This window comes from Lagopus muta, chromosome 26 (genome assembly GCF_023343835.1).
Source record: "Lagopus muta isolate bLagMut1 chromosome 26, bLagMut1 primary, whole genome shotgun sequence".
NCBI lineage: Eukaryota > Metazoa > Chordata > Aves > Galliformes > Phasianidae > Lagopus > Lagopus muta.
In genome coordinates this window covers 3,377,463-3,400,391 of record NC_064458.1, presented here as the reverse complement: position 1 = coordinate 3,400,391, position 22,929 = coordinate 3,377,463, and the positions used below count along the sequence as shown (strand labels likewise).

At 56.2% G+C, this 22,929-nt stretch overlaps 1 protein-coding gene across 1 annotated transcript; it reads right to left on the bottom strand.

Moving 5' to 3' along the window:
* Positions 1-7,704: 7,704 nt before the first annotated feature.
* On the bottom strand, positions 7,705-21,711 carry PIAS4 (protein inhibitor of activated STAT 4). Its single transcript, XM_048927410.1, has 11 exons — positions 21,587-21,711; positions 18,673-19,096; positions 14,942-15,026; positions 14,241-14,282; positions 13,015-13,105; positions 12,594-12,722; positions 12,406-12,511; positions 10,322-10,395; positions 10,034-10,194; positions 8,409-8,539; positions 7,705-8,310 (listed from the first exon to the last, which is right to left on the bottom strand). Exons 1-11 carry the CDS (start codon positions 21,611-21,613, stop codon positions 8,105-8,107), a joined length of 1,476 nt encoding a protein of 491 aa, XP_048783367.1. The 5' UTR covers positions 21,614-21,711; the 3' UTR covers positions 7,705-8,104.
* Between the last annotated feature and the right edge of the window lie 1,218 nt (positions 21,712-22,929).

The window sequence follows — 22,929 nt, the reverse complement described above, 5'->3', positions numbered from 1 at the left end:
GGAAAAAAAAAAGATATTATTAAAAAAAAAATCCTAAATTTATTTTTGTAAGAAAAAAATGTGTATATATATATATATATATATTTTAAAAGGAAAAAAAAAAACAAAACCAACGTAGGCAGAATCCGAGTTCTATTTCGTGGAGTAATAAAGGCTGAAAGGTGTCCAGTGAGAGGAACGATGCTAATTAGGTTCTGTGACGAGCCCTGCAAAGCAGACCTGTGGGAGTCGTTGCACTTCACCAAACGGAAGCTTGAATTTTAGGCAGGAATCGTGGGTTTTGTTTCATTTTTTGTGTATCGTTCATTTCTCCCCCTCCTTCCCCCCCCCCCCCCCCCCCAACAACCCCCCTTCTTTTTTTCTTTTTTTTGTTTTTTAATTTTTATTGTTATTATTATTAGCCTTTTTTTTTTTCTTTCTTTTTTGTTTTTTTTTTTCACTGTTGTTGTTTCTTCTTCAATGTTCCACAGCCAGTGCTGGTCCAGACGTGCGTCCCCCCATTGCCCCCATTCTTGTCCCCAGTGCTGTGGGGCCGGAACCAGAGGCCTGGCATCACTGGGACCAGCGCTGTGATCCCGCACCGTTGGGCCCAGAACCACGAACCCGTTGCCATCAGGCCTGGTGCATTAGGCCCAGTGTTTTGGGCCCGGTGCCATTGGGCCCAGCGCTTAGGCCCAGTGCCATTGGGCCTGATGCTGTAGGCCCGGTATTTTGGGCCTGGTTCCATAGGCCTCTGAGTGCCACTGGGCCTGCTATCATGGCCTGCTGCCATTGGGCCCGGTACTGCTGGGCCCGGCCCTGTAGGCCCGGTGCCGTAGGCCTCTGGGCCCGGTTCTGTGGGCCCGGTGCTGTTGGATCTGGTGCCGTAGGTCCAACACTGCTGAGCCCAGTACTGCAGGCCCGATCTGGGCCCAGTGTTGTTGTGTTGGGAACCATTGGCCCGGTACCAGCAGGACCAGCACCGCGGGCCTGGCTCTACTGGGTCCGGTGCCGCAGGCCCAGTGCTGTTGGGCCTTTGATGCCATTAGGCCTCTGGGCCCAGTGCTGTTGGGCCTTTGGTGCCATTAGGCCTCTGGGCCCAGTGCTGTTGGGCCTGGCACCACTGGCCCAGCACCATTGGCCCGGTGCTGCAGATGCAGCCTTTGGCCCCATTGCTGCCCCAGGCCCAGCAGCACGCAGCCATGGTGGGGGCCTGCCAGCCCTATCTCTGCTCGAGGGCCACGTCTGGTGTGGCAGATAACAGCCCCCCCCCCTCCCCCCCCCCCGGAACGCAGTGGGGTCCCTCCCCCTCCTCACCCCCCCTTCCCCCCGTCCCCACGATGGCAGCGAGTGCCTTGGCTGGACGTCCCCGCAAAGGGACGGGGACGCAGGGCCGACCCTCTGCTCAGTGCTGGCATATGCAAAAACTCGCGCGGACGTGTAAATAGAGTTACTTGAGGTTCTTCTTGTAATCGAGTCGTGGTATCTTTTCTAGTTTGTGTCACTGCTCCTCTTTGTCCCCCACCTCTCCTCGGCCCCAAAGGAACGTTGCGACGCTTTGCGTTTCTCCCTCCGCCACTCGGGAAACAAAACCCCCAACGCCCTCCTACCCCCCCCTTCCTCCCCCCGAAGGCAAAAAGGAGGAAAAGAAACAAACAAAAAAAAAAGGAGAAAACGATAAAAAAAAAGAGAAACGAGCAGAGAGAGGCTGTGTGTATTTGTGTGTGTGTGTGTGTGTGCGTTAGACTCAGGATGCCCCACGGATGGAGCGCCGGACACTACGCCGACCGCGCCGCCGGACGGACGCACCGTTTGATGGCAACACTTTAACACAAGTTGGAAGTTTGCACTAAAATAAAAACAGAAAAAATAAAGGAAAAAAACAAAAAAAAAGAGGGAGAAAAGTAAAGAGAGGAACGGGGAGGAGAGGAAGAAAAAGGAGGGAGAAAAAGAGGGAGAAAAAAGAGGGAGAAAAAAGACGCAATGGAAAAAGAGATGAAATGGGTGGGAATGAGTGAAAATATGGAAAAGGTTCAGGGGAAATAAGGGGGAAATAAATGAGAGGAAGGAAAGCAAAAATTAGAGAAGAGGAAAAGGAGCGGAAATTAGGAAGAAAATAAGAATGGGTGTAAGGTTAAATTGGGGAAATATTGGGAAAAATTGGAAAAAAAATGGAAAAAATTGGAAAAAAAATTGGAAAAAAATTGGAAAAAATTGGAAAAAAATTGGAAAAAAATTGGAAAAAATTGGAAAAAAAATTAGAAAGTAAAATAGAAAAAAATAAGGATAAAAAAAATAAAAACAACAAAAAAAAGGAAAAAGGAGAAAAGGAGGAAAGGAGGAAAGGCTGCAGGGCTGGAGGCGGCGCTGCGCTGTGATAAAGTGTTGCCAAAGAGACGGAAATGAACGAGAAATGAATGGAGTGCAGGGGGGGATGGGGGGGGGGGGCAGCAAAAAAATGCAACAGAAACGGGAGGAAAAATGGATTTCTGCCCGTTTTGGTACAAAGAGGGGAAAAACGGAGACCCCAAATGCCCCCCTATGGCGGCGGTTGGGGGGGGGGGGCTTTTAGGGCTCGTTTCCCCCCATCCCCCCCACCCCAAAGCTCCTATTTAAAATAGAACACAGCTATATATATATATATATATATATCTCATCTATTTATATTTTCGATTTACGATGAAAAAAAGAGACAAAGTTTTATTTAAGAGAGGAACTCTTTGTAAAAGGGGGGGGGTGACCCCAACCCCCCCCCACCCCCCAAAAAGGAACCCCCTATATATATCTATAGACACACACAGAGAGCAAAGAGATGGATTTATTTTGGGTTGGTGGTGACTGGGGGGGGGGGGGGGGGGCTGCAATTATTTTTTGGGGGGGGGGCTTTGGGGGTTGGTTTCTCCGGCGCCTTTATGGATCTCTCTCTGATCTCGGAGCGAAGGAAAAGTTTTCTGGGCGGTTTTTAATGTTATATATATATATATTAAAAAACAAAAAGGAAAAAAAAAATGATTCAAATGAAAGCAATGGACTTTTTGTGGTCATGGGGGGCGGCGAGAGGCGGGGAGGGGGGCGAGGGGGGGGGGGCAAGAAAAGCACAGCAAAGACATTCCATAGATTGTACCTTTGATAGCTCTTTATAAAGCGTGGGGGGGAGATGAAATAAAAGATGAAATCGTTATGAAATGCAGTTTGTGCTTCTTGGGGATGGGGGGGGGGGGGGGGGGGGGGGGGGGGGTCCCGTATTGGGGGCTTCATTGGGGCTGGGGGCGCTTTGGAAAATGCTGCTGCAAAGCGATGGGCAAAGGGAAAGGAAAAACATGTGGAAAGAGACCCCAAATGGGGGAAGAACCCCATTGGAAACCTGTGGCTGAACGCAATGGGGAGGAAAAGGGGAAAAGCCCATAGAGAGCCAGTGGGACCCACAGGGAACAGAGCCCTGTATGGAGCAGGACCCCATAGAGAGCAGAACCCCACATGGAGCAGAACCCCATATGGAGCAGAACCCTATAAAGAGCAGAACCCCATAGGGAGCAGAACCCCATATGGAGCAGGACCCCATAGGGAGCAGGACCCCATAGAGAGCAGAACCCCATAGAGAGCAGAACCCCATATGGAGCAGAACCCTATAGAGAGCCAGAGGGACCCACAGGGAACAGAGCCCTGTATGGAGCAGGACCCCATAAAGAGCAGAACCCCATAGAAAGCAGAACCCCATAGAGAGCAGAACCCCACTGCAGACCAAAGGCCAAACCCCCATGTAAACCAAAAGCCAAAATCCCATTGCAAACCAAGGACAAAACCCCATACAGAGCAAAACCCCACTGCGATCCAATGATGAAACCCCACATGGAACAAAACCCCATAGAAACCAGTGGCCAAACCCCACATGGCCCCAAACCCCGATGGGGGCCCTGCCTGCCCTCCCACCAACCCATAGCAAAGTACTAATGGGGTTCCCCCCCCCCTCCCCGGACCCCCAAACCCCCCAGGACCCCCTTGGCCGCCTTAGCGCCGATTTGGCGGCTCGACCCCATTAATCCCACAGCCGAGGTGCAGCGTGGGGCCCTAATCCCATTTTTTGGCCCAGATTCGGGACCGACCCCACAGATGGCCGCCTTAAGGACCCCCGGCTGTGGGGCTGGGGGCTGTGGGAGCACCAAAGGGCCGCGACGGGGGGAAAACGAGGCAGCGATCGGGATTGAACCACACCATTCTGGGGGCCGACCCCAAACTCCCATCCCATCCCAGCCCTATCTGGGGTCCCACCGGAGCCCCCCCACCCCACACACCAACGTGAAGAGCTTAATTTGTGTCATAAGCTTCCTAGCGCTCGGGGCCGCGATCGGCTTTGGGGTTTTATCTGGCGGGATTAAGCGGGCAAGTCGTGGTTCTTAGCGAGACGCCCTAATGCCACTTAGCACCTGGGATCCCCGATTTTCATTAGCGGCGTCAGGGACAATTAACAGAGAAAAACCAATAAATAGGGCAGGGTCCTCCTGAAGCTTAATCAGCAAATGCGGCCGCTGTGGGGTTTAAGTCCCATATGTGCTCGGGACGGCTGGGCCCATAGGGGGCCGCTGTGGGGCACCGTGTGTCCATCCGCCAGCAACCAGGGGTGTGGGGTGGGATGGGTTCTGCCCTGCTGTAGGGTTGGAGACTCAGTGGGGGGGGGGGGGGGGATGCTGGGGGTATAAGGGACATGGGGACGTGGGGTGGGGGGATGTAGGGGACATGTGGGGGTGGGGTGGGGGGATACAGGGCCATGGGGATGTGGGGTGGGGGGGATGCAGGGACACGGGGATGTGGGGTGGGGGGATGCAGGGCCATGGGATGTGAGGATATTGGGAATGTGGGGAGACTGGGGACATGGGGAAGCGGGGATGGGGGATTATGGATGGGAACATGGGGATGTGAGGATGTAGGGATGTGGGAGCTCAGGAATGTGGGGATTTGGGGTTGTGGGGATGTGGGTGGGAGCATGGGAACACAGAGATGTGGGCTCAGTGCTGCCAAGGGCCGCCCTCCCCAGGCTGTGGCACATGGGGTTTTGCTGGCAGTGGGGCCCATGGGGACGGAGCCTCTGACTGAGCCACCCCTGCGTCGTGGGATCCACATCCAGGACCCAAGAAAGAATGGGGCTACAGGAACGGGGGCCGGGGAGCGGGGAAGAGGGGGGCGAGGATTCGGGGACCCGGCGGCCGCCCCCAACCCCATCGCCCACGGTGGGGGCCGGGGGGCAGCGCGAGCGGCACTGGGGGGCACAGAGGGGGGCCGGAGGGCGGCGGGGGGCAGCAGGGGCAGCAGCAGCCGAGGCCGTAGAGGGCGTAGGGGTGGCAGTAGCCGATGTTCACCGCCATCCTGGGGGGGAAGCAGAGCACAGGGTCAGCCCTCGGCCCTCAGCCCCCACACGGCGCCCTGCGCAGCCCCGGCCCCCAGCGCTCACCTACGGATGCGCCTCCGCGCCCGGCGGCGGTGATAATCGCCTTTGGAGAAGTCCTCCAGGTTGGCGGGGTGGATGGCCCAGAAGTGGCCTTTGCCGTTGTCGCTGCGGCCGGCTTTAACAAAGCACTCGTTAAGGGACAGGTTGTGGCGGACGCTGTTCCGCCAGCTCTTCTCCTGCGTTGGGGATGCGGTGTCAGAGCCCCCCCAGAGAGCCCACAGCCCATATAGAGCCCAACCCACAGAGCCCATGTAGAGCAAAACCTCCGCGCTGTGGGGCTGGCGGCATGCAGGACCAGAAGGAGCAGAGCCAGCAGCTGGGAATGAATGGAGCCAGCAGCTGGGACTGAAGGGTGTCCATCAGTTGGGATCAGAATGAATGGAGCCAGAGGTTGGGATCGAGTGGCCCCCATCGCTTGGGATCAGAATGAATGGAGCCAGCAGTCGGGTGGGATCGGAGTAAATGGAGTAAATCAAACTACCATTTACCTCAGTCCTGGGACTGAAGGGCGTCCATCAGCTGGGATCAAAATGGATGGATCCATCAGCTGGGATCTGAGCACAGCCCTGCACCCGCGCTCCCATCTCCATCAGGCGCATCCAGGTGAGTCCATCCCGCCCCACCGCGGCGCTCAGACCCCAGGCCCCCCCCCAGCCCCCCCCCCGGCCCACCTTGTTCTTGAAGTAGGGGTATTTATCCATGATCCACTGGTAGATGTCAGAGAGCAGCAGCTTCTTCTCCGGGGACGAAAGGATGGCGGTGGAGATGAGCGCGATGTAGGACTGCGCCGGTTTGTCCCCAGGCTGCGCCGTGGGGCCGGGGGGGGGGGGATGTGGGGGCGCTGCTGTGGGGCGGGGGGGGTCCCTGCGGTGCCCTGTGCTGACAGCAGGTACTCGATGGTGAAGGGGGTCCGTGCTGCGGGCGCCGCGTCCCCCATAGCCCCCATAGCCCCCATATCCCCCATGGCCCCCGTAGCCCCGCAGCCGCCGGGTGAGGGCTGCGGCCCGATAATTAGTGCAGATTACAGGGTTTGCTAATTGTGTTTTCACAAACGGGCCGCCTTTGCAAAGCGGGCTGTTTATCTGGCAAAGCCCCGGGTTTAGCGGGATTTGGGCCTTTAAGCCTCATCAATAAAATGATTAATCTGCTGGAGGTGGAGGAATTTGGAGTGGCACCGGGGGGGGGGGGGGGAACAACAACACCTCCATCCCAGCCCAGCGACCCCATGGGAGAAGAGGAAAGACGAGGTTAAATGTAAATCTTTCTTTTTATTTTAACAAACACTATAATTTCCAACTTTGAGGAAGGTGTACGGAGGGAAAGAAAAATAATTTGCCTTTTTTTTTTTTTTCTCCTTTTTTTTTTCTCTTTTTTTTTTTTCCTCTCTCTTTACAAAAAAAAAGAAAGAAAAGAAAGAACAGAACAGAACAGAACGGGATACAAAGCAAACAAAACGTATGTACAGGAGGAGCTGCCAACGCAAACACAACAGCAGTAACAGAGCGCGACGTTTCCAACCAGCGGCTCTGAGCCTGGAAGATTTAAAAGCAATTAAATTAGGAGACAAACATCAGAAAGAAGGGGGGAATCTGCGGCGCCGCCCAGCCGCCCTCCTGCCATCCAACCCCTCCTGTCATCCCCTCTGCTGCAGGGGGGGTCGTTCCACCCCCCGGCTCCCCATGGATGCTGTGGGGCGAAGGGCTGGGGGCGAAGGGCGGCCGTGGGGCTGCGGATGGGGTGGAAAGGGAGGGAGGGAAGGGGGGGGGTTTGAAAGAAACCTGAATTGGTAACCGAGGTAGAGTTGGTGAGAACTGAGATTCCCCACCTGGCATTTCTGGAAGGCCCCCGCCGCCCCCCCCGCCGCCCACTGCGCCTCCTCCGCAGGAAGGGGACGCGCAGCCCTTTGAGTCTTCAAAAACACCAAGTTATTGCACTTCAAAAAGACAACAGGTTCGCGGGGCGACCCCCCCCCCCCCCCCCCCACCAAACCCCCCTTCCTCCTCCCCAAAACCCCCCCCCCCAACCCCCCGATGGCTTCTGCTCAACTAAACGGGGTCACTACGACGATGCTACGTTACCCTGGGGTGGGGATGAAGGATGCAGGACGGCGCCCTTGGACCCAGGACCCCCAGCTCCTGCCTGGGACGGCGCTTCCTCCTCTCCCCCTTCACCCCCACGCCCCCCCACCCCTACAAAACCCCTCTATGCTGGGTGATACAAACCTCCCCCCCCTCCCCCCCCCCCCAAACCCTTTTCTCCTCCTTCCCTTCCCTTCCCTCCCCCCACCCCCTCTCCCTCCCGGCAGAACTCGAGATACTCAGGAATGGTTAATTAACGAGACAAGGATGCACACAGCTTTGGAGATGCGTGGGGCCGTGCTGGGGGGCGGCGGGGCGGGAGCTGAAGCCCCGGCCGTGGGTTAAGACACTTTCCTTGCTTCAGAGTCCGGTTCGGGGTCGGGCCTGGAGTTGGGCTGGTTTTCCAACCAAGAAGCAGCTCAGTGGTTGTGGGGTTTTCTTTTTGTTTGTTTTTCTCTTGTTTTAATGGTTAATTCGGAATAGGAAAGTCAGAGACGGGGGAGGATGGGAGACGAGGCGGGAGACGACGCTCTCCCCCCCCCTCCAGCTTCAGCACCAGAGTATTCAAGTCTGTCCGTTCTGAGATTCAGAGCTGCTTCCACAGTCAGCAGGCAGAAACCAAACCCTTCTCGTAAGAGCAGCGCCGTTTTGGTTGGGGTCCCTCATCGTCGTCATCTTCCTCCTCGTCCTCCTCCTCCTCCTCCTCCGATGACGAGCTGTCCAGTGTCAAATCCACCACGTCAGCAGCAGCTTTGCCGTTCTCACCGTTAGCGTTGGGAGCGGGCAGCAGGCCGTTCACATCCGAAGAACCTGAAGGCGATCGGGGGAAGAGGGGATGAATTAAGGCCTCTGCTAATTAACACACGGCTCAGGGGGTGGCGGATGAGCAGCACACACAGGGCACTCACCCAGCACCAGGATGGGGCACTGCGGGCTGCAGCTGCGCTCCTTCTCGGCTCGGATGGGGCACCAGGAGCCATCCACCAGGTACTCGATCTCATCCGCATCCTCGCACTCAGTCAGGATCTTCGACAGCAGCCTGGGTGGGAGGAAGGGCCCCGTGGGTCCGGGTTGGACAGCAGGGAATCGATGCTCCACGCTCACAGCTGCACCTGCCCCGCACTGACAGCGCCGCCATTCGCAGCCACAGACCGGCAGCTTCCTCACGTGCCATCAGAGGAGCATCTCACCTCCAAAGGGGCTCCAGGCACCCAGACCCCACTGAGGCCATTTGTGAGCTGGCGGCTCCCCAGGCTTCACCCGAGGAAGCGCGCAGCCTCACGCTCCTGTCCCACACCAGCACCCACTGCTCCCAACACAGCACCCTGCTGCCTCTTTTCACTCCCCGCAGCCACGGCAGCAGCCGCCCACCTCCACAACGGTGTCCTGCAGCACCGCTCAGCCCCACAGGACGCACACGCAGCCCCATGGGCAGCCCCACAGCTCAGCACAGCCACCCGGAGCGCAATTACCAACACGGAGCCCCAACCAGAGAGCAGCTCCGACAGACACAGCAGCGCTCAGAGCACTGCCAGCACAGCCACGGGACGGCCCTGCGCTGACCCTCTGCCACCCCAGCACCGCAGTGACGCCGCACTGAAGGTCAATTACACAGCTGGGCGATCCCAGCCCGCAGCTCAGCACAGCGCCCACTGCGCCGCCTTCCTTCGCTCCCACATGGGAGCCGGGCCTCCACGCAGCTCTGCTCTGCTCACTGCAGGTGGCTCCGTCACCAGGAGGGGGAGAGCTGCAGCCGCACAGCGGCACCGGGCTGCTGAGCACCTCCAGGCATTGCTGCCCTGCCACAGGGCGCCCGGCTCGCCTCGCACAGAGAACCACAGCTCTCCTTGGCAGCAAGCAAGCCAACAACTCTGGTGCAGAGACAGAGGGAGCTGCACTCCCACACGGACCGGGACGAGGGTTGTGTGGCAGGGCTGGAGCTGCCCCTGCCAAACTCACAGCCGGGGCTCAGCACAGGCGTTTCTTGCCTCGCTCTGCTCCAATTCCCTGCAATGCTTTCACAGCACCACGCAGAAGACAGAGATAACGTTCCTGATGCAAACGCTGCACCTGCACTTCTGCCTCAGGGACTGCATGTCGGGAGCTGTTTGCTTTAGAAGCTGGCAGAGATCCCCCCAGCCAAGCTCCCAGCGTGGCAAGCGCTGCCTGCTCACACCAGCAAGAGAAAAGGAAGATGGTTCCTATCAAAAATCACCTTATCGTGTGCTTATAAAGTGGGTTTATTCCAAGCAGCGTGACATCTGTCAGCCAGGGCAGCCAATTGTGCAGGTTCATCAGAGTGAGGCAGTAAACGCTCGATGCTCGTAAGGCTTTAGGGTAATCCTAAAATCAAGAAGGGCAGACCAACAAACCTTGCTCCAGCACACCAACACAAGCAGTCAGGGCACGATGCACGAGCAGAATACACCTCCAGCTTCGCCCCGATGCGGGCTCCAGAAGGGCAGACCGTAAAACAAGCTGCTTCACCCAGCAGAGAAACACCAGGGCCGAGGACGGCAGCGAACACACTCACCCATCAATTATCAGCTGGTCGTAGGGCGCGGGTTTGTCACACACGGGACACATCCACGTGGGCTTCTTCTCATTCATCTGAAGGTAGAAGACGGCGTCGAAGCACTGCAGGTGTGCACAGGTCTCAGCCCGGCACGGCACAGACAGCCGCATCTTCACCAGCTGTGGGAGCAGGGCAGCGGTGAGCAGCAGGGCTGAGCTCCCAGCACTGAGCCCCAGCAGCACAGCTGCACACAGCCAGGTTGGGTTTGTGGAGCAGAGCAGGTGAGGAGGCATTGCAGGGACTCACCGGGCAGATGAGAGACACGCGGACGCCCGTGGTGGCGATTTCACTGTCTGGGTCCAAGCGTAGCTTCTCTTTTACTGCAGGAACAGCAAAGGGCAACAAAATGAACAGGAGCAAACTGCAGCACGGAGACAAACCTGCAGTGCAGGGCCAGGAGCTCTCAGAGGCAGAGGACGGCACAGCACTGCACGGCTCAGCGCTCTGCAGCATCCACTCACCTGGTGGGAAAGCATTTCCTGCAGCCCCCAGCCCCAGGTCCACCCCCCTTTCCTACAGCCCTGCCTTCCCAGCCAGCAGGAGCCAACTGTCGCCATCCCCGTGCTGGTGGGGAGCGGAAGGGAGGACAGAGAGCCACAAAGCCCAGGAAGAAGTCACACAGCATCACAGAATGGTAGGGGTTGGAAGGGAGCTGCAGAGCTCATGGAGTCCAACCCCCTGCCAAAGCAGGTTCCCTACAGCAGGTTGCACAGATTGGCATCCAGGCAGGTCTTGAACATCTCCAGAGCAGGAGACTCCACCACCTCTCTGCAGCCTGTTCCAGTGCTCCTCACCTCACTGTAAAGAAGTTCCTTCGCACATTGGTGCAGAACTTCCTATGCTGCAGTTTCCAGCCGTTTCCCCTTGTCCTGTCTCCACTCACCACTGAAAAGAGTCCGGCCTCACCATTCTGCCCCCCACACCTTAGATATTTATAGACCTGGATCAGGTCCCCTCTCTAATCTAATGAATTATCTGGTCATTAGCACGAGCAGGATGGACTTTGTTCCCTTCCAGGACGGGTGGCAATAGGATGGGATGCACTGCATCCCTGTGACCCCTGAAATTCCGAGGAAGATCCCACAAGTGAGCCAACAGAAAGCAGCACAAGTTGGAGCCACCCAACTTCATTTCCCCATCAGTCCATCTCAGCACTGCTGGGTGCTGCTCCTCAGCTCACTGAGCAGCTCAGGAAGGGCAGCAAGAACCACACGGGAAAATCTGCCTCAATATGCAGAACCAACCTGAGATGAAACCACACGACTCCCAAAGAACAGCAGCTGCTGGCAGCACTGAAAACCAAGGGCATTTCCTCCAGCCAGCTCCTCTGCAGCACATCACCCCTTTATCCTGACCCTCCCAGATCACAACAGCAGCTCTCCAGACCATGAGGCTCCATAATCGCAGCACTTCTCCTCAATGCAGCTCAATGTCTCCCAGGAGACAAGAAGAGAGACAAGACGACTGGGTGCTGCTTTGGTGTTAGGTGCTGCTCCATCCAAGCTCAACTGTCACAGAGTTGCAGCACTTCTGGCTTTTTTTCTTTGGTAAGAGCTTTCTCTGTGGCTGCAAACCTTCACAATGATGCTTCCTGCACCTGCTAAGAGCTCTGAACAGCACGATTTAAAGTCTGCTGTGATCCAGTGTTGCTTCTCTTACACAGACCTGAACACTAACAGCATCCATCCAGTGACAACGAGCCACTGGGAATCCTCCAGGAATTCCTCCAGGCTCTCAGATGCCACAAATCAGATTCTGCCTTGAGAAGGTGATTTCCCTTCACGTTTCCACCACGCTCTCCACGTGCCTCACACCACCATTACCTGAGCAGCCCAGGATGAGCATCTTTTGGGATCATCTCTTCCCTCTCAGCATGTGTGAAAGCTGTGCTGCTGAAACCCCCTGCCCAGCCCAGGATTCCTGGTGGGCAGAATTATGTTCCCACCAGGATCCCTCTCTCCAGAAATCCCCTTTGGGCTCAATGTGGGTCAGGGCTGAGGTGCTGCAGCGACGTCCCTCAGCTCAAGGCAATCAGAGGAAGGCACAAAGCTGCTCAGAAGGATGCTGACCCGCAGCAGTGCTCACAACATAACCTGGAGACCAACCCCAAACATCACAATGCGACTCAGAGCTTCTGCACGAGGATTTGGGGGCAATTTCACACGATTAACAAACATCTTCGTGAGCCTGTTTGAATAAGAAGCGTTGTATACGACTGGAGGGAAGAAATGGTACGAAACTCAGCTCTCACACACATTTCCAGCAGCCTGGCAGCCAGAACTGCCCACCAGGTAGGCACACGTTGAGCCCCCCTGCCCACAAATACTCACCCAGTGCTTTGCAGAGCTCTGGATGTTTGATCCCAATGGTTTTCAACCTCTGCAGCAGCTCAGCTGAGGTCATCTGCCGCACTAAGTACAGCCCCACGGAATAGCTCTGAGAGAGGAGGAAGGGAAGGGCTGACAGGGGGCTCTCCTGCACCCCCACGCAGCCCTGCGTGCCTCCCCATGGCTCCTACCTTCCCGTAGTTCCCCCAGGTGACGGTGATGCGATTGGTGGCCGCTGACAAATACATGAGGTGGGTGAGGTTGATGGGACGGCACGGCCTCTTGGGTTCCACCCCGGGTTTGTTTGACGGGTAGTAGCCCTGAAGTGGAAAGATTTGCCTTGTTTAAATGCTGAAGATGCTGCTGGGGAGGAACAGCCACACGTCAGCCTCACTGCCTCCTAACCCAGCCACGGTTTTCAAGGAAGAGGGAGAAGGGAGCCGAGCGCTGCGACCCAGCACAAAGCGAAAAGGAGTCTTTGCAAAAGCACTTCATTAACAGCTAATCCATCTGAAAGCTAAATTGGTAACTTCTGTATTCTGCCTTCTTGTCTGCACACAGCAGAAGGAACACCTGCAGCAGCCCTGGTGCCTCCCAGCCCAGCTGGCTCACCGGCACGGAGCAGTAACTGTGGTTCACTTTCACGGCGATGTTGGGGGGGTACTGATCCTCCTGGGGGGAACTGGTGTCTGTGTAACAGATCCTGCAAAAGAAAAACAACCACACAGCTCCTAAAACGCTGCCCTGGTTCACTGCTCAAAGCTCTACGCGCCAACCAGCAGCCAAGCATCACCTCCCAACCCACATTCCCTCCTCTGCCCACACTGAAGGCCAAACCAAGGGCAGGACCTCTGCGATTCGGATCCTGGATGGTGACAGGATGAGGGGAATGGCTTTAAAGTGAGACGGGAGGTTTAGTTTGGATATGAGGAAGTTTTTCACTCAGAGGGTGGTGAAGCACTGGCACAGGTTGCCCAAGGAGGCTGTGGATGCCCCAGCCCTGCAGGCATTGGAGGCCAGGCTGGATGTGGCTCTGGGCAGCCTGGGCTGCTGGTTGGCGACCTGCACACAGCAGGGGCTGGAACTGATGGGCACTGTGGGCCTTTGCAACCCAGGCCATTGTAGGATTCTATCATGATGCTAAGATTATGGGTCCCTACAGATCCCTATGGCACCCCATGGGTTCTCTGGGCAGCCTGGGCTGCTGGTTGGTGGCCCTGCACACAGCAGGGGGTTGGAACTGATGAACCTTGTGCTCCTTTGCAACCCAGGCCATTCTGTGACTCTGACAGGCAGCAATGTGTCATTTCAGACTAAGCTCTGCAATAAACAGTCTACAACTGTTTACATGGGTAGACAGTGACAGGATGAGGGGAATGGCTTTAAATTGAGACAGGGGAGGTTTAGGTTGGATATGAGGAGGAGGTTTTCCATCCAGAGGGTGGTGAGGCACTGGCACAGGTTGCCCAAGGAGGCTGTGGATGCCCCAGCCCTGCAGGCATTCAAGGCCAGGCTGGATGTGGCTCTGGGCAGCCTGGGCTGCTGGTTGGTGACCTGCACACAGCAGGGGGTGGAACTGATGAGCGTTGTGCTGCTTTGCAACCCAGGCCATTGTAGGATTCTATAGACATGGGACACACTGCTGCTTGCTGCTGACTCAGGTGGCACAGCAGGAAGGTGTCAGACAGCTGAGGATGTTTGCACGAGGTGCCAGCAGCCAGCCTGCTCTAACTGCTCTTTCCAGCTATGAACATCACCACCCTGCAGCTCACTGCACCCAGTGATGTCTCCCCTCCTCCCCCTGCAGCACCTCATCTGAAACCCACACCCAGACTTACCTGAGCACCACCTGAACCGACTTCACACCGGGCTGCAACTCCCTGGGAAAGCAAGGAAGAAGAACTTACACAAAGAAAAGCCCAGATCAACTGCCCCGTTTATCAGACATAAAGACTAGAGAATCAATCTTTCTAAAAACCAGCCTTTATATAATTACTTCCCAGAGTTTTATATCAATTGCCCAGCTCACTCTGCAGCCATCTATCTGTAGTCCTGCATGCTTTTATGTCGTGCTGTGGCACCCTGCAGCCCCACAGGGAGTTTTCAAAGCTGTACAAACACTGCAGGAAGGACACTGGTTCTCCTGGCAATTTTTTTTCTGCTGTGTGTCAGCATTCAGAGGACCCAGGTCTCAGGTAGGGCCTGACTGCACTCCTCCAAGATTCTGCTTCCTGATTCAACTCCCTGTTCCTGCTGTAGGGGTGGCAGCTCAGCTCACGTGGTGGTTCAGGATCCATGTGGGTACAAGTGGGGCACTGCCACAGCAGTGCAAGAAGATGGGCTGATCCTCAAGACACCCCCTGAAGCCACTGCTGCAAAACCACTGTGCTTATGTGCGACTGGCAGCGAAAATTCTCTTTGTCTATTTGGGTTTGTGAACAAAGGGCATTAAGGATCAGCTCCGTGCAGGGGAGGGAGGCGGCACAGAGGAAGCTGTGGGCTGCAGTGTCTGCAGATAAGGGCACCCAGGGAGGAGCACCTGGAGTTTCGGATCAGCTCCACTTGTCTCGGCGTCAAGGCGAAAATGCAGGGGCTTTCCTGGAGCTTCTCGTTGTTCTGTGGAACTGAAAAGGAGAAAAGAAACACAGCGGTCTGACAGCAGCTCCTCTATGCTGCTCGCTGTTCTGAGCCACGCTGCCATCTGAGACTTCTTGGCCTCCAGCTGCCACCAGCAAACGAACTCAGGGCAGCTCCAGGAGGCAGAGCTGGCAGGCTGGATGCCCAGCAGCGAGGCTCAGCCCAGGAGCCAGCATTAACTGCCCTCCTTCTATCCCTCATTTTAAGATCAAATGCCTTCAGTCTGCTTAACACTAAGCCTGAGGTGTGGGGACTCGAGGCTTATCACCTCAGGTTAATTGCCAGCGTGCTGCAGTTTGCTGTCACAGGGTAACACACAGAGCAGGGAGCAACACAACTGCTCGCTTTCCCTTTCCTCATGTGCCTTCTCTAAGCACCTCAGTCACTGCTGGTTGATTCAAAGGCAAAACACCTGGATCTGAGGTGTGGGAAAAGGTGCTTTTCTGCCCAGGAGTCAAAACGAGATGAAGGAAGGAGAAAAGCAGCTCTCAGATGCTGACAGATGTGGGTTTGTGGTTCCATCCGCTGCCCTTCTATAATTCAGCTTTAGAAACACAAAAAGGGCATTCAGAATAAATAATGCATTATATATATATATTATATATAATAGAAAACATTAAGATATCCCTGTAGACTTGGGGAACCGTGGTCTATCATCTAAACACCTCCAGACCAGTGAGCAAAGCCCTTCCAAAGCACTGCAACACCCAACGCTTCCCAACCAAGACAAACAGGTCTGTTCAGTACCGCAAGTCTCTCCCTCGTGGACCCTCCTCTATGGGAGAGCTGAGGGCACTTCTGCCCCCACAGCAACCTGCTGCAGCTTCACCTGGAGGAAACACCACCACCCCAAAGCTGCTGCCTGCTGGCACCTCTCTGCCAAGCAGCTGCACTGCAGGGAGAAAGCAGGAGGCAGATCCCCAGCAGAGCAGGACGACTCCCCCAAGGCAGAGCTGGGCAGCGACCCCACGGCCCTTCCAAGCCCCAGTCCTGGAGCTGAGCACCTCAGGGGCACCTCAGCTGCTGTTGTGTCTTCACTGAGCAGCCAGGGGAAAAAAGCAGGGGCTTTTAAGGCTGCAGATCTCCAGGTGACTGAGTTCCATCCTTTCTCTGGAACAGATGCTGCTGCATTGCACCTCCGTGCCTGGCCTTGCATGGCTGCTGCTGCCATCAGTTCATTCCAACAGCAGGAAATCGATTTTTAAGACAGAGCTCGACCAGCAACCTTCAGAAGGAGCCCAGACACAAGGCTTCTAAGGCCCAGAAGGACTCTGCAAACCGTCCTTGGGAGCTGAGCCCCACAAACAACACTGAAATGGACTGCAGCTGCATGTGGTTGCCGGGAGGAAGGAGCTGTTTGCAATGGACCTCACCTGTGTGCTGTGGGCTGAAGCCTGCGGGTGTAAGAGTGATGTGAGCCCTCCTCAGGGAAGGCACTCACCCACAGACCAGGCTCAGCATCACCTCACCATCAGCCTCATCTCCAAGGGGCAAAGAGCTTTTAATTAACAAGTGTGCTTCCAATCCAAGTCAGGAACGTACCAGTTAGGCTTCCTTCACTCCCACCGTGGCTACAAAGCCTCCTGCAGCCCAGGGAAGGGCGCTGCTCCCACAGCAGCTGAGGGTTTTCCTGCAGAGAAAGCTCCTCCATGCACTCAGTGCCACCCGCAGCCCAAGCTGAGTGCAGAGCTGGGATGCTGAGGGCTGAACTCATCCCCAAAGAGCCCAATCACTCGGCTCCCAGCCCCAAAGGCTGTTCAGGAAATGCTCTCAGCAAAGGGAAATTCGTCAGAGCCACCCTAGGGAGGGCACCAACAGCACACAGGTGCGTTAGTGCGTGTTGTGAGACGGCACTTCTGACTCAACAGAGCAAACCTGGGGTCAACTTTGAATAAGGATCTATTCATCACATCCTGCTCCCCTCCCATCTCCAGATGGCTCCACTTCTTTATGATTACTTCTCTTCAAAATCTTGCATTTCTGACTAATAGATGCCATCCCACATCCAGGGCTGAATTAAACCGGCCCCCGAGCAGCACTGAGAGCAACGCCTCAGCTTCACAGGCATCAGCTCACTATCAGAGTCACAGCATGAACACAATGCCTCCCCCCAGAAAGGTGAAAATCACATCGAGCCTGATGAATTTGTATTTAAAGAAGGAAAAAACCCCACCAACGAGAGTGGTAAAACAGGTTGCAGGCCTGCTTTGAGTAACAGAACCGGGGTGAACAGGTGGAGGCAGGCAGCACTGCATGCAGGAGGTAATGAACATCTGGGGTGAGTTATCGGGGGAGACAACTAGGAAGGCCATGGGGGAGGGATGCCCAAACCAGGTAACGAGGCAGAAAATGGAAAAGTCTGATTAAAAAAATTAAAAAAAAAAGGAAAAAAGCAGAAAGATGCAATTCCAAAGTGATGGAAGACATGCAGGCACATCTCACAGCCTGCATTGCCTGCACAGCCCAACACTGCGCCTCCACCGCGCTGCGTCCTCATGGCAGCACCTCACATCAGCTCCCTGAGTTCTGGGCTCACCCAGCTGCGAGGCCTGAGCTGCTTCACTCCCTTTAGGAGACACTGAGGCCAAGCAAAGCACAACAACAGCGTAATCCCTGCCCAGCAGCCTCCCCACACCCCAGGGCAGTGCTCAAAGCTGAATGAAAGCAAAACAAAGCAGATTCCCACCCAGCAGTGGGAGAAAAAGCTCCCCACAGCTCCCCAGCTTCCCTGGCTGCTCCTCCAGGCACAGCACCACGCACAAGGCAAAATGAAGAGGTCAGCAATAGCACCAGAAGTGCTCATTCAGCCACGGGGGGCTCCAGGCTGGGAGTGCTCAGCACTGAGAAATAACAGAGCATGGCAGAAATAGTCTTCTCAGCTCGGGTGCAACACCAACACAGGGAGTTCCATGGGCAGACTGAGGCAGTACAGGGAGAGAAGACAGATGGTGCTCCACAATGCAGCATTAGGAAGGGCAGGAAGCTACAGCCAACGGGACAGGCTTGCAAGTTACATCTCCATGCAAGTGTGCTCTTGTTCTAAGGGAAGGGAGGGGAATAACAACTGTTTAAAGGGTAGATAGTGATAGGACAAGGGAAATGGTTGTAAACTGAGACAGAGAAGGTTTAGGTTGGATATGAGGAGGAAGTTTTTCAGCCAGATGGTGGTGAGGCACTGTTCACTGGGTGCCCAAGGAGGCTGTGGATGCCCCATCCCTGCAGGCATTCAATGCCAGGCTGGATGTGGCTCTGGGCAGCCTGGGCTGCTGGTTGGTGACCTGCACACAGCAGGGGTTGGAACTGATGAGAGTTGTGGGCCTTTGCAACCCAGGCCTTTCTGTGATTCTATGATCATGGCACCCTGTGGGTTCTCTGGGCAGGGGGTTAAAATCATTTGATCACTGTGGTCCTTTTGAACCCAGGCCATTCTACCATTCTATATTCCATACACTTCAGGCACCAGGGAGGAAACTGCAGGGGGGAAAGGTGACATCAGCACTGTGTGCACAGCCTGCTCTGCACAGAGCCTTGAAAATCCCACTTCCAACCCCTTGAAAAACCAATCTTTCGGACACTCACTTCTTTCACTCCTCTCTGCCCAGACCCTGCAGACACAACACACAGAAAACTCACCGAGCTCCGTGGGCTTCAGCAGCTCATCCAGGGTGGTGTAGAAGGGGAGCTTCACCAAGCGGACTTCAGGCTTCACAGCTTTGGGGGGCAACCTGCCCAGTCCGTTCAGGTACTTCCCATAGAGGGTGGGATAGTCAATGTTGGGGGTGGAGATAGAAGTCCGAGGCACGGCGCTCCCGCGCTCGTATGAAGAATGGATGGGGAGAGCCTCGGGGGAGCGGTGCGGCTGCGGGGCCTCGGAGCTTTTCTTGGCATAACGGGTCTCGTAGAGCTCCTTGATCTTCTTGAAAACCTCAGGGCTGCAGTCAAATTGGACCAGCTGCAGTGCTCTGGTGACTAGTTCGTGTTTAAGTCCGCTTTTACTCCTGCCAACAAAACCCAGCAACATCTGAAGATCTGAGACTCGGAAACTCATCACCATGTTCTAGGGGATAAAAAAATTGAAGATGTTCTTACAGTGACAGGAAGGCAAAGTGACAGTTCTTAGTGTTCTCTATGAGCCCACCGACCCACCCAGACCAGAGACCCAATCACTCAAAGTGCTGAACATCAAACAACCGTTCTAATAGGAGCCACGGGGGGCACAGAGGAGGGAGCTCCAACACGTCAGTGCAGCCCAGAGCATCAACACCATGCAGGAGCTCAGAGCTTCTGAACTCCCCCGTATCTCTGGGTAACACGAAGGGTTTCAAGAGCCAAAGAAAAAAAGGGAGAAAACAAACACCAGCTGGAAAGCAGAGGACACTGAGGTGAAGCGGGGCTGCCAGTCCTCCAGTGCACCTCCGTGCTGTTTCTACAGGCGAAACAAACTCTCTAGAACTCTTCTTATACACACAGAACCTGAAGAAAACAAGAAGCGTGTGTCTCTTCAGCTCTGGGAAGAGAAGACTGAAGAGAGCAGTGCGTTCCCATGAGAACAATGCCTGCAGGCTGCAGGCGGGGGCTTTGCCAAGCACTCCCCCACGCTCACAGCCAGCACCAGGGCTGCTGCTGGGGATGTCAGTGCTCTGATAAGCAGCAAAAAGCAGCCCTACCTTCACAAATGGATTCTGCTGCTGCTGCGGGAGCTCAGGAGGCCCGGAACCATCAGCAGGTTCAAAGAAAGTTCAATGCTATATCAGAACAGGAGCTAGAAGAGGTCTCTGCTGAGCGCAGTGGTACCAGTCAGATGGATGGCATGCTTCTCTTGCATGGCAAAGGGCCATCAAGCTTATAAAGCAGGTTTTTGTGAAGATTCAAGCTGCCCTGAAATGATACTTGACAGGCACCCATGTGTATCCCCTCAGCACCTTTCCTAGTTAGTGGAAAACAAGAACTCAGCCATCCCACAGCAAAGAGCAGCAGCAGGGCTAGAACAGGTCTCTGCTCTCCTAAAAGGAGAGGGAAGGAAGGCAGGCAAGAGGAGAGAAGGATGCTTAATTGCTACGACGACACGAGAGATGTGGATTCACACTGCTGCTTCGCCAGGCACCACCTGGGTGACCCTGGAGGAATTCAGTGTCTCAGAATGGTACAAAACAGAGTGTGTGTTGTCTTCACTGGGGCACGTCAAGGATAAATGCATATCTGCAAAGACAAACACAGCCACAGCAGCGCTCCTACACTCGCTGCTCCCACAGCACCACTCTCTTGGCACTTTTGGTGCAGAACCAACAGCCTTTGGGGATGGAACCAACAGTCTTCACCCTTAGAATCAGGATCCGTGTTGCTGCAGAGCAAGTCTCATTAAAAAACAACAACATGTCACTGTATGAAGTGCTAGGATCCCTGAGCACTGAGCTCAGCTCCTCCCTGGGTCTGAGCACCAGCTGTGCTCCAGTGGTAAGCAGGCAGCAAACTTCCTGCAGAGGGGTGCTGAGCCCACAGCAATGAAGAGGGACCGAATCACTGACAGATGGGGACCAGAGGGGTTGTTAAAATGTATCCTTGCAGCCAACCAGGTACATCCCTGCTCCTTAGCAGGCGTGAAGCACTTCCAATCCGCAGGAGCTGCTGGGCTGCACTGACACACAACTTTGCAAATCCAACCCCACACCCACAGGGACCCCACAGAACGGAGCCCCCCACTACAAACTGCTGCACCCACAGAGCCCAGAACGCCACACAAACCCCTATGGGTGCCACACTCACAGCTCAATGCTGAGGGGGGGGGTTCAGGAGCTCCACAGCTCCCCCCTCCCCTCCCAATATACTGAAGGGAGGCTGATGGGGGGGGGGCTCATATGAGCCGCTCCCCTCCCCCACTGCTAGGAGATCCCCCCCAGAACCTCCAGTGCCCCACAAACCAACACCTGTCCCTCGACGCCCACAGGGACCCCACAGAATGGAGCGCCCCACTACAAACTACTGCACCCAGAGCACCACACAAACCCCTACGGGTGCCACATTCACAGCTCAACACTGAGGGAAGGGCTGGGGGGGGGATTCAGGAGCTCCCCAGCCCCCTGCCCCCCAATACACTGAAGAGACACAGGCTGAGGGGGCTCATATGGGCCACTCCCTCCCCCATTGCTGGGAGATCCCCCCCCCAGCACCTCCAGTGCCCCACAAACCAACACCTTTCCCTTGGAGGGGGGGTGGGAGGGCCGCACAGCCGCTCCCTCTGACAGCAGATAGAGAAGGAAGGAAAGCCCCGAGCGCCGATGAACGGCTGGGAACAGCTCCGGGAGCGGTGAGGCCTGAAGGCCCGCACGGGGTGGGGCGGCCCTGAGGTAAAGCGGGAGAACGAGCCGGGGGGGCGGAGAGGGTGGTGTGTGTGGGGGGGCGGTCCCGGGGTGCCGCCCCCCGGCTCTCACCCGCAGAACCGCACCGCCCGCCGCCGGCTCCGAGCCGGGAGGAGCCGCCGCTCAGCCCTCAGCCCGCTCCCGCCCAGTCCGGCCTCGCCGTGCCGCCGGCGCCGCCGCCGCTCACTCACTTTCGCCTCCACCAGCTCCGCCGCCATCTTGGCCTCCAGCGTCCACCGCGCCGGGAGCCGCCGCCGGGTCACGTGACGCCTGGCGGCGAGGGGAGGGGCGCGCGGGAGACACGCGCCGTCCAATCCGCGTTCGCGCTTCTCTCCTCGGAGGCCGCCGCCGCAACGCGCAGGCGCGGTAGCGCCGCCCCGCCCCCGCCTTCCGGGGGCCTTAAAGGGACCGCGCCCGAAAAACGGGAGGGAGAGGCGGCTGTGAGGATGAAGGCCTGCGAGGGCTGGGCCCGCAGCGAGCAAATGGCAGCATGGTGCGGGGCTGACCGGGCCCGCCTAGGGGTGATGGTCAGTGCCCCTAAAACGGCCCCGGACCTACAATAGCGGGTCACGGCCTACTCTTACTGCTGGGCTTGTGTCGAAGGCCTGGCAGGGGGCAGGGAAGGGATTTCCCTTGGTTCTGCTCCTGCCGGGCTTCGTTTGTGTCTGCGCAGCCTTTGGAGCCTGAGTGCCGGGAGCGTTGGCTGATGTTGGAAGCAGCGGTGTGCTGCCTGGTGAGGAAATAAGACTTTTAGTGCGTTTTCCTTTTCCTTGCAAAGCCCTGAGATGGGTTTCGCTGGGAGGTGCTTTTGGGGAGCTGAGAGCTGAATGACAGAAGGTAAAAGCAAAACGTCCATCTTTTAGGTGTGTTCCAGACACACGGCAGTGCCCAGCACTGGGCTGACGGCTGCAGGGAGAGCTACAAGGACAGAATGCGAGTGGTTGGGGTGAAGCTGGGTGCAGTGGAGCTGCTCCTCCTGCAGGTGAAGCAAATCGGGGCTGTGACAGCTTCTCACATATCGATGGCAGCGATGTTACACAACGGGGGCAGCCCTGAGGGTGGTCTCTTGAACATAGAGCTTTTCCTAGTGCTTTCTTTCTCCTCGATGTCAGCCCTGTAAGCTAATTAAGCAAGAAGATAACTAGCCAGTTTTCCACGCAGGCCAATGCGTTAATCACGCTGCCCAGTGTGCTCTCTGGGAAAAGCCAGCATCGGTGCTAGAAATTCAAGTGGCTCTTATAGCAATGCCAACAGCTGATAACTCGTGTCCCAAGAAAGGAGCGGACACAGGCCCCAAGGCCGGAGCAGTCCCTGCTGCACCCCACTACTGTCCCCGTGGGATGGGGCCGGGAGACAGCAAGCTGCAGGTTTGGGAGAGCTCTGTTGCTCTGCAGCTGATGGAAACGGAGCCACGGCGTCCTGCGGTGCCGATGAAAAGGAAGAAACAACAGCGAAGCACTCGTGGTGTGGAAATGGAGAGCGATGTTCCGCCGCAGCCCTGGTTGGATCTTCTCTTTGCTCGCCCACGATGGGC

Bases quoted from the DNA above. Each gene is read 5' to 3' on its own strand.
- PIAS4 (XM_048927410.1), bottom strand. From the start codon at position 21,613: ATGGCGGCGGAGCTGGTGGAGGCGAAA. The intron at 19,097-21,586 runs GTGAGTGAGCGG...TTTATCCCCTAG, and splicing joins CGGAGCTGGTGGAGGCGAAA to AACATGGTGATGAGTTTCCG. The intron at 15,027-18,672 runs GTGAGTTTTCTG...TCTCCTTTTCAG, and splicing joins GCTGAAGCCCACGGAGCTCG to TTCCACAGAACAACGAGAAG.